Source organism: Neomonachus schauinslandi, chromosome 5 (assembly GCF_002201575.2).
Source record: "Neomonachus schauinslandi chromosome 5, ASM220157v2, whole genome shotgun sequence".
NCBI classification, from domain to species: Eukaryota; Metazoa; Chordata; class Mammalia; order Carnivora; family Phocidae; genus Neomonachus; species Neomonachus schauinslandi.
Genome location: NC_058407.1, coordinates 106,452,413 through 106,463,452, shown reverse-complemented (window position 1 = coordinate 106,463,452; position 11,040 = coordinate 106,452,413). Strand labels below are relative to the sequence as shown.

At 43.4% G+C, this 11,040-nt stretch overlaps 1 protein-coding gene across 11 annotated transcripts in view; it reads right to left on the bottom strand.

The window, feature by feature from the left end:
• PARD3 (par-3 family cell polarity regulator) overlaps positions 1-10,788 on the bottom strand; it is a 656,432-nt gene extending 645,644 nt beyond the window's left edge. For all 11 annotated transcript variants that reach the window (XM_021685996.1, XM_044915499.1, XM_021685999.1 and 8 more), the window contains exon 1: positions 10,669-10,788. In XM_021685996.1, coding sequence (XP_021541671.1) covers positions 10,669-10,788 — 120 coding nt within the window. The remainder of the gene's footprint in view (positions 1-10,668) is intronic.
• Between the last annotated feature and the right edge of the window lie 252 nt (positions 10,789-11,040).

Here is an 11,040-nt window from a genome sequence, read left to right as displayed (position 1 = left end):
TAAAAAAAAAAAAAAAAAAGTGCGTTACTTCTCAGAAAAAAAAGATTAGTTATTCAAACTTAGGCTCAAGGGTTTAGGATTTGAAATAATAATCATTATTATTTTTTTTCAAATCCCTGGTAAAGGAACTGATATTTGCATTTGTAAGTTTGGGGTCTTTTAGTCAGTGACTAGTCCCGTTTCTAGAGGTAGATGTTCTTCAGACTATTTCAGAGTAACTATTACTGGGGCTTAACTCACCTTGCTTCTCTCTGAAGAAAAGTATTATGCCTGCCAGCCCATAGCTGGGTATAATCTCACTTGACTTTTGTCCTTCTAAAAACTGCCTTTTTTGTACTGGGCAATTCTATTTTAATGTGTTGATGTATCCAGATCAATTAAGTTTAAATAAATAAATAAATAAATAAATAAATAAATAAATAAATAAACAAACAAACTGTGCCTAATGTATGTGTAAAATGTGAAGAAAAAGAAAAAGATCTAATACTAAGAGTCTGTTATATGAAGAAGCATTATCTATATTAAGTCCCTTAATGTTCATTCCTGCAACCAAAAGATAGCATTCCCAAATTACAGATGGGAAAACTGAGGCTCATAGAGCTTGTGGGACTTGCCAAAGTTCAAAACTACTGGAAGCCAAAACCAAAAACTGGAAAAGTTATTCCACTGTGGACATCTTGGAAAAATCTAAATCAGTGTCACTGGCTTTTAACTTCTTAAATTGCAGAAAAATGTTTCCATGATTTTTTTAAGGAAGAACAGTTTTACCACAAATTCAATTTCCCACATACAGTGCAGTCCTAATGAGGATGAGAAGAAACAACTGAGAAGAGTTGATTCAAGTGAGAATCACTGGCAACCACTCGGCAAAAATAAAGAACAGTACAGCTAACATCTATTCCATTTTACCCCTACGATGCTTTTTTTATATTCTCTCTTCGAACCCTAACAACAATCCCATGAAGTAGGTGTCACTAGAAGCCAAGGATCCTGGGCTTACAGGGGTTATCCTTCTTGCTTTCAAACACACAAATGACATAATCGGCAATCTGCTCTTCTGAATCCTGGTCCAGACTGTGTTACTCTGATATGCCTGCCTCCTAGGAGAAAAAACATCCATAATCAAACTTTCCACCCTCAGCCAACTGTGTTTTTGCAAACATTTGTGTTTTAAAAAGTGGATCATAAAATACAAAAGATAAAACTGACCCCACCATAGAAAGTTCAGGGTTTTATTAGCTTTCCAAGTTTCCTTTAAAAAAACAATATTCCTGACAGTATGTGCCTTCAAAATTTAAAATATACTCCTTTCATAGTTCTCAGACAATACAAATGCTCAAATACCACCATCTGCCAGATGCAGTTGTTTAAACAGTTATCAATCCAAATGATGCACTTTCACTAATAGATCCTCTTGATTTGCTTGAAAGGTTTTTTCCAGATCTCTAACAAAGTGGTAAAAGTACCAAATCCTACATTCAACTTTAATGGATTCAGTGATTAGCCATATCCTGTGTGGTGGTACATCAGGAACCAATATCCTGTACATTTTACCTCTCTCTTCTGCAGGTGCTGCTGGCTGTAATAAGAGAAATTTCAGTTTAGAGTATAACCCTGCTGGGCAGTAACCCAGCTAACTATTATTCACATATGACTTTGCACAATGGGTTTCAGAATTATAAATTATGCATCTTAAATGCCTTTGTGGTAGAAGAAAGTTTGTTCCCTGGAAAATAGTTTATTTTTTAATTCTAGATTTAATATTGGACTCAGAAAATTAAAAGACATAAAAAACTTTCCAATATTTATTAAACTTTAAAGAAACAGAAAAAAAGGGGCGCCTGGGTGCCTCAGTCGGTTAGGCATCTGCCTTCGGCTCAGGTCATGATCCCAGGGTCCTGGGATTGAGGCCCATGTCGGGCTCCCTGCTCCGCGGGAAGCCTGCTTCTCCCTCTCCCCCTCACCCTGCTTGTGTTCCCTCTCTCGCTGTGTCTCTGTCAAATAAATAAATAATTAAAAATTAAATAAAATTTTTAAAAAAGAAACAAAAAAACTCAGTCTCAAATCAGCCATCTACATGAAAATGATACTACCTTCTTTATATTTTTAATCTGTTAATACAACATATTTTTAGTATTTAGTAATATTAGGTTTTTGAGATATGCAGCGAATTATTTTCTGAAGTGCTAGAGAAGGAATTTTTATTGTATGAATTTTATTGTATGAATTTTTATTGATTTTTATTGTAGAATATCTCAAACAGGCTTTTTCAAAAATATAAACCCTATAATATAGATTAGTTTTCTACTCTAAAGAGATGTGATACAAATAACAAGAAAAACCATACACCAGAAAAAATGACTGAGTTCCAAAAAAAAAAGTCATACAGTCTGAATATTAAAGATAATCAAAAGGGAAAAATAATATTGACCTGTCATGTCTAAAACCACTTAAATTTATACTACCATAAAAATAACAACTTCGAGACTACATACATGTATGTATGTGTATACACATATCCTACATTTAGTATCAGGCACTGCCATATATTTAGTTATACTTCACAAAAGGAATAGTGTCATTAAGTCACTTCTGAGCATGTAATTAATCCTAAAAGACACTTCTCTTGAGATGGTAAGGAATTCTGAAGGACACTCCAGGCAAAATATATCCTCACTTCCAACAGCATGTGTTTGACCTAGGGGTCAAGCCCCATCATTTCAAAGTAAGGGAAGCAAAATATTTTCACAGGGAGGGTGGGTGAGTAAGAGATTCTGCACCCTGTCTACTCCTCTGAAAAGCCATTGCACATCACTCATACCTCATGGTTCCATGAGCACCATAACGAACATACAGATTAGGTAGGAGCGTCTCTAGCTCTGGGGACTGGCAACAGGAGCCAGCCCAGAATTTCTGAATATGTGAAGATGAAGATGGGAAAACTGAGCCCCACAAGCTTGTGAGATTTGCTAAAGCTCAAAATGACTGAGGATCAAAACCAAAAACTGGAAAAGCTCTTCCACTATGGACATCTTTGGAACCTCCTAATCAACCTTCATGCAGCAAAGGCAGCTGGTGAGCTAGGCGGGAAGGAATCTCTGGCCGAAGGAGAACAGGAGAACTGTTGGGGAAGCCTGTAAGGAAGGAGAGAGGTTAACAAAGGAGAGTCCAGGGGACTTGGAGGCTCCGCAGTGAACAGCTTACCGGACAGCAACAGGACAGAGTGAGAGGCCCAAAAAAGCAGGGTTTACACACTGTATGGAAAACTCCTAAAAATAGCCAGTTTTCACTTGAGATTTCTGAGCATCTCTGACACAGTAATACATGTTTTATGGGACTCTCAGAACTATAAAATACCTAAAAAGTGAGCTTTGTTCATAGTGACTTATGTAGTTTATTTTTTAACTTCTTTACTGAGACAGAATCACAAACCATAAAATTCACCCATTTAAACTGTACAACTCAAAGATTTTTACAATATTCACAGAGTCATACAATCACCACCACTATCTAAATTTAGAACATTCTCATTATCCCCAAAGCAAACCCACTAGCAGCCACTCTCCATTACTCCCAAACCCAGCCCTCAACAACCACTACTCTACTTTCTCTACCTATGGATGTGCCTATTCTGGTCATTTTGTATACGGAATCATATAATACGTGGGCTTCTGTGACTGGCTTCCTTTCACCTAGCACGATGTTTGCAAGGTTCATCCATGTTGCAGCATGAGTCAGTATTTCATTCATTCTTATGGCTGAGTAATATTCTAATGTATGGATAAGCCACATTTTGTTCTGTTGGTTGGACATGTGGGTTGTTTCCATTTGGGGGCTGTTATAGATAATGCTGCTATGAAGACTCATGTACATGATTTTTGGGTGGACATGTTTTTATTTCTATTGTACGTATATTTTATAGTCTATTTTTAAGAGAAAAAAATTAAATAATTGATATTTCAAGTCATCTGGATATGGAGATTTCAATTTTATTTCTAAGTTCCAATATCAGTGGATAGAAGAAAAAGATAAGCAAAAGTAATATTTAATGTCGTAAACCATCTAAAGATGGCAAGCCAGACACAAGAAGACACAAAGCTATGAAAAAAAGTCATTTGTACATACTCCTTCCAAGTGAAAAAAATCTTAAATAAAACAAATGACTAAAAAACAAAAATCACCTTTCTACCATGTTCACACAACTCTGCATTTTTCATAAAGCTTTCTCTATTTTCCATGTAAAACAGAAAAGATATCAAAAATCAATAAAGTTATATAAATTTACTGATCCCCTACCTCTCTCTACTGCCACTGACCTTGGTCTTTGCTAGGCGTGTTGTATGAGTGGCCACATAGGAGGAAAGCACACTTTGTGGGCTGAACCAATCATTCTACCCTGTGGAAAATAGACTGTGGAAATCACCTCCCTGGACCAGTTTTACACATTTCTTTCCATCCTTGAAAAAAAAATGCATAAGGCTCCAAACATCTATTACATATCCAACACCACTAAGCTGCATCCAGTTCTACAGGGAGGTAAAAACCTCCCAGGACAGATGGAGGATCTATGGGTTAGTGGTACAAGTGAGACTAAATATTACCTCCTTGACCACCTCAACCAGGTTCACCATGAGCCAAGAAGGCACTTCATGTCAGCCAGACTCTCTCTGTGAATCTCAGATCCTAAACATTTCTATTTACTGCTGGCATTTACCCAAGGATCCCAGCTGACAGAATCAGAGGCGCCAGACCCAACATAGGTATGTTTCAGGGCCAGATTCCCACACTGCTCTGGCCACCTGCCTTGAACCAGGCCCAATGCAAACCCTATGACTATCCCTCTGTTTGGTCTGAAAACAGACTGAACTCCTTCAAAAGAGCTGACACAAAAGAACAACTTCCAGGTACTCCAAATCACACTAAATCTTAGTGTCAATTATAATCTGTTTGTACCAATATGCCAAACACACCAAACCCTAAAGTGCTGGTTATACAGTCTTCCAAGTAAAAGTATACTTTTTATGTAATAATGTGCATGTTGTGTTTATTCTCAACCTTTTATTTACTCAACCTGTAAGATTCCTTTGCAGCAGATGTTGGCTATACAAGTAAGACTGAGGCTGGGCCACTGCCCCCAAGCATTTCCCTGGAGGAGCTCAGTTGTCTTCTGCAGATTAACACACTGAAGTACCGCACAGTAACACTCATTCATCCAGGTCAGTACAGGAGCTAAGGCCCCAGGAGAAGCACAAAGTGGAGAGCCTCAAACAGCTTGAGATGCAGGGCTAGCCTCCCAAAGATGGCTGGTCTGAGATGAGGCTCAATAAATGAGCAGGGGTAGAAGAAGCGGGCATGGAGGAAGCAAGCGTTCGAGACAGAAGAAACAGACAACACCAGAGCAGAGGCAGGAAAGTGTGAGCAAGTCCAAGTGGGTGGATTATGGGATGGGGGAGCCCAGTGAGGGACAGGCTATGCTGAGGTGGCAGGACCTGGCCTCTGGGGAAAGCAGGTGCAGAAGCACTTACACAGAGGAGTACAATGAGATTTGCATTTTAGAAAGATCAGCCTTTCAGACACATTGCATTTCTTTTTCACTTTTGAGAGGGAAGACAGAAAATGTTAATAAAACAACATTTATTTCATTTCACTATTTTTATGCTTGCCTCTATTGTCATTCAAACTCTACAATATTACTATTTTCCTAAAAGTTTCAATAAGCTTGTAAATGTGTAACAAGCAGTTATAGATGTATTTGCAGGAAAATCTCACATCAACCGTTAAGATTTTTCATAAAAACCAAGACTTACATGTTTTTAGTAATCAACAGTTCTCCCCCTCCAAAAATAGAAAAGCACATTTTCAAAAGTTACTGTCTGTAAACTCAAGTTTGTTTGTTTTAATAACAACAAATCACTATTAAACAACTCAGGTTCCCATGCTTCAGGGACAAAAGCTGTGGCCCAAAGGCCAGAGGCCCAGATAATCAACCTAGAGTAAAGCCAATACTGGCAGCATTTATATTCACACACGTATGCACAGGCACACACACGCACGCGCGCACACACACGCACACACTTTGCTCTTCTGATTGCAGTGCTGCTTAGGCAAATATTAACATTTTTACCTACTCTTTAATTAAATTATACACTACCTTCTTAAGTAAAGAAGAAAAAACCAAACAGGAATAATAGGATACTTGGGAAAGTTTCCCAGCAAGTAAAACCGGTGAGTAAAACATTAGTGATTCAGCTCCAGCACTGAAGAGTTTCACATTCACCATCCGTTCAGTGCTCACGTTAACCCTGCAAGGGAGGAACCCACTTTAGACATAGGGAAATGCATTTCTGTAGGGTTAGTTTTCCCAAGGTTAAATGGTAATAAAAAACAGTATTACCAATAATACATCAACCTAGGTCTCCAAACACAATCCAAAGCTCCCACCACCCCCCAAGAGAAGAGGGCTATGGGGGAAAGCAGTGAGTTAAAAGGTTCCGGCAACTCCCCTCCCTCACTTTACCCTTCTATTCCTTACTCAGCATTCAGCAGCATTTTAGACTGAAGGCAGATCCCATCCAAACAGCTGTTCTAGATATCCTCCCAGAGGACCATTAGCCCGTATTGCTGCCCTGCCCAAATACCCTACTCCTTCCCGTACCGTCCAACTATACAAAGTCCCAGTGTCATGCCCTGGCATTCACAATCCTCCTCCTGATCCTGACCCACCATCTGGCATGAGTGCTCCACAGGAGCCAAACTAGCCCCAAAAGCATGAATCACCTGTGTTCACACAATCCGCTCCCTCCCACCTCTCAGGATAGCAGCAGATGCTCTCCGGAGTCTCATGCCTGGACCCCAATGCAGGCCTTCAGAACCAGGACATCTTAGCCAGGCAGATGCTTTCTGAGATCACTCCACCATCCATTTAGGAAGCACTGCCCTCTCATAAGGCTAAGCCCAATACCAACTCTAGTGACCAAATAGGATCCCCCTCCCAACCCAATGCCATAATAACCACTCACACCTCTGAAATCCAGAAGCAATTACTGTCTGTACCACCCTGTTGCTGATTAATGCTCCCACCTACTGTTACTATTTTATGTACTCATCTGGTCTCCTAGATTATATTCTTCTCGAGAGCAAGAATTTCATCTTACATTTCCCCATAGAGCGTAACGTTTTGTACACAGCAGCCCTCCAAAATATCAACATGTTTTTGAACAAACATGAAGATTTTCTTATCTTTCTCCTAACCAGATTTAAGATGTACAGCAGGAAAAATGGGAAGCCTCAGGGCCAGACTTGATTCACTCAAAATTCAAGACTGGCCAGCAAAGAAACCTCAGAAACCAAGGGCACCACACTAAAAAGTCACTGCAGTTGGTGCTCTGCACCCTGTGTCCATGAGGACTCAAGGATGAGTCAGGCTGCAGGCACGAGAAGAACGAACAAACACATATACAGCAGACAGTCCTCCAATTCGAAGCACCCGAAAATAGTTCCTGCAACATAATTCTCGATGTCTAGCAGAACACCCTCCTTAAGCAGGGTCTGGATGAGGATGGATGGGTGGAGATGGGACAGCCAAAACATTTTCACCCATCAGTGATCATAAGCAGAAAAACATTTTTTCACTAGAGGAAAAAAAAAATGCTATGACTAAGTGTAAGCCTTTAAATATCTGCTTATGGAGGACATTTCTGGTATTAAGTCACACCACTTGACTGTCCAGAAAAAATTGATTTGTTTAACCTGAAAAGAGCTCAAATATAATGCCAAATAGCCCCATCACACTACAAAATGCTTATTGCAGAGAAAGCCTTAGTGACTTGGGATCTTTCTTTCCCTTTTCCTTTGTTTTTTTTTGGGGGGGGGTTGGCGGTGGGAGGGAAACTTAGTTGACTTTTATACAAAGCCATAAACATGATCTTTCCACATTTTTCCCCACCAAATGGGAGTTTGTGTCAAGCCACATGTCACCTAGCAACTTAAACACCACTCCACAACTAGCCAGCTACCCAATTCTTCATACAAAATTTACCTTGTCCTATTAAACAATAAGAGGTAAAAAAGAAATAAGAGTTAAAGCAAGTGTTAATATGTGTTAGCTTCATAATCACCTTAAATAAGGTGGGAGAAAAGAGAAGAAAGACTAAAGCTTAATCTTAACCATTACCTAACAATTTAAGAAGAAAAAACATCAATGAACCTGGAAGACACTCAACATCTGAGAGTCAACAGTCTTGTGATCCAATGATTAAACTCTGTGTACTACAAAGTCCATCTTAAAATTCACCTACTGAACTGTGAATTGCACTGAAAGAGCCTTTAAATGATTTTAGAACGCCCTGACTCATCTCTGACTCCTCCTTCTCATTTACATCCAACTCCGATGCTACCATCACCCTGAGAATCACCCTTCCTTCCATCTCCACCTGGTCATCTCACACTTACCCTCTAAAAACTCAGCTCATACGCCCCTTCACTTAGGCATACCTCCCCAGACTCTCTTAAAAAAACCGCACTCCCTTTTCCATGTTCCCAGGCCACTCTGAAATAACTACCACTAATATTTAAAAACAAGGTCCAGATGTATCACTAAGACCCCTCAGTTACATCTACCCAACATCCCAGACACATTCCCTTCTCCCTGCACCACAGCATGACAGTCCAGAACACCGTCTCCTTCACTTGAAGGACCTCAGAGCCTCTCGTCCTAGACTCTTACACTCCCAACTTCCACAAAGCAGCCAGTGGGTCCCCTGGATGTCCAGCACCCAGAACAATGCCTTGAACAAGTAAATGCTTCAGAATTTCTGCGGAAGGAATGAATGACTGGATCAATCAACTACATTTTTATCTCCCAAACAGGCTTTTCGACCAATGTCCACGGTGTGCATAGAGAAACACAACTAATTTTAACCAAGTAAAATTAGTAAAATGAAAGGAAATGTCCTCCCTATTCAGTAACACAGGCACACTGCCTAGGTTATATTATTGTATTTCTCTTTCCTTTCACAACTTATTTTGGTCTCCAAAGTGCATAAGCAACCTGATTATTGATTTAGAACATTTAGATCATAAACTGCCATTTATAAACAATCTTTTAAAATGCTAAATGTAGGTTTAGAGAGTTATGTTTCCCCTTGTCAGCATTGCAAGATAAACGGGTGCCCAATTTCCACTAATTTTATTTGATTTTCAATAACAGTTAAACCAACTGTAAGGAACATTTTAGAGCTGTTAAATATAGTCAACATCTTCCATCTTTATGTCAGGTTCCTAAACGTTCCCCGGATGATCTTCAAAAGGCCAAATTTACCCTATTCTTTCCAATATATGCTAAAAAACAAACAACAGTGTAAAAAGTTTTTCTCCCTTAATTTCAGAGATTACTGGAGGGCGCACCCTGTATACACTCAGGCTGGCAAAGCCACCGGCCCCTCGCCTGCCGCCCCAAAGCCCACAGAAGCTAGGCCACTCCACTACCGGAAACAAATGAGAAAATTTTTAAGTGAACATGCCTTCCACCAAACGTTACAGTCTACAGCAAAGGAAATATCCTCAGGTGCTTGACAGAAACTTCGGAGGCGTAGGCTGTTGTCAAACACAGACAGCCGATGAAACAATTTAACAAAATGCCTTTTCACTTCTGACACATTGTAGAGGAATGCAGTTAAGTGGAGACAATGTTATCACTCCACGAAGAAAAAGGGAAATCTACTCCACTCCGAAATCAGGCCCTGGCTCCGCAGCCCCAGCACCATATGGAACTAGTTCCAGATAGGTAAACGCTGAGGTCCTCGCAGAAAAACTTTTAATTCGGTGACTGATTTCAGGGTTGTGCCTTTTAAAGGAGTCCTGCACGGGAGCCCCTCAACACCGAGACTCCGTGCCCAACCAATGTCCGCGAGCCCATGGAAGCGCGTGTCCCTCTCGGGGCTGCCGGCGACTCTCCCCCACCAGCTGCCCCCAAACCGCGCCGCGCCGGTCCTGCCCGCGCGCGACCGGGAGACGAAAGGGCTCGTGGCTTCGGCTCTTTCCCCCGCCCGGACGAAGGCAGTGTTGGAGTACAAATGCAGCCGCTCTCCGCCGTGCGGGGAATAATTAAACTCTCCTCCAACCAAAAAAAGTTCCTTTTCCCCAGCCTTTGCCGCGGGGCCTGGGAGCGGGGAAAGGCCTGAGGCTGGATTTCAACCGCCTGCAGCCTGGGGAGAGGCGTCCGGCCAGGTTTCGCCCGCGCCCCGGAGGGCTGAGTTCGGGCTCGGTTCCTAGGACAGGCTCCTAAGGGGCGCCTGTGGCCGACGCCCGCCCCGCGGCCGGAGCCCCGAGGGACAGGCGGGCGGCGCTCGGCCCGGGAGGAGCCGCGGGGTCCGGCGCTCTCACCCGGGGCTGCGCCCACCCCACCCGCCCGGCCCCGCGCGGAGAACTTTGCCGCCCGCAGCCCGGGGCGGGGGGCGCCCGCGAGGCCCGGCTCGGCCGCCGCACTTTCCCTTTCCCCGCCTCCCCTCCGTCTCCCTCCTCCCCTTTCCAGGAAGCGCCATATTGATCCCGGCGCCTTCCCCCTCCTCCTCTTCCTCCTCCCTCTCCTCCTCCCTCTCCTCCTCCCTCTCCTCCTCCCCCCTTCTCCCGCCCCCACCCCTCGCGCCCCGTGCGCCCCCGGCCCCTCACCTTGGCGATGGCCTTCCGGTAGCGGGTCACCGCTTGCTGGATGAGGCTGAAAACTTTCATGTGGCCGTCTCCGCACGGCACGACCACCCGGGTCCTCCCGAAGCACACGGTCACTTTCATGCCGCCGCCGCCGCTGTCGCGGGCCGGCCCGCGCCCCTCGCTGACCGCGGCCGGAGCGGCCCCGGGCAGGGGCGGCTGGACGCTGGGCGCGGCGGGGCCGCTGCACGGGCGCGCGGGAGGCTAGGGGCGCGGGCAAGCGGCGGCGCCGGGGGGCCGCTCGGCTAGCATGCCCGGCCCGGCCCGGCCGCCCTCGCCTGGCCCGGAGCTCGCCTCGCCTCTCCCCGCTGCAGCGCCCGCAGCCTCCGGCCACCT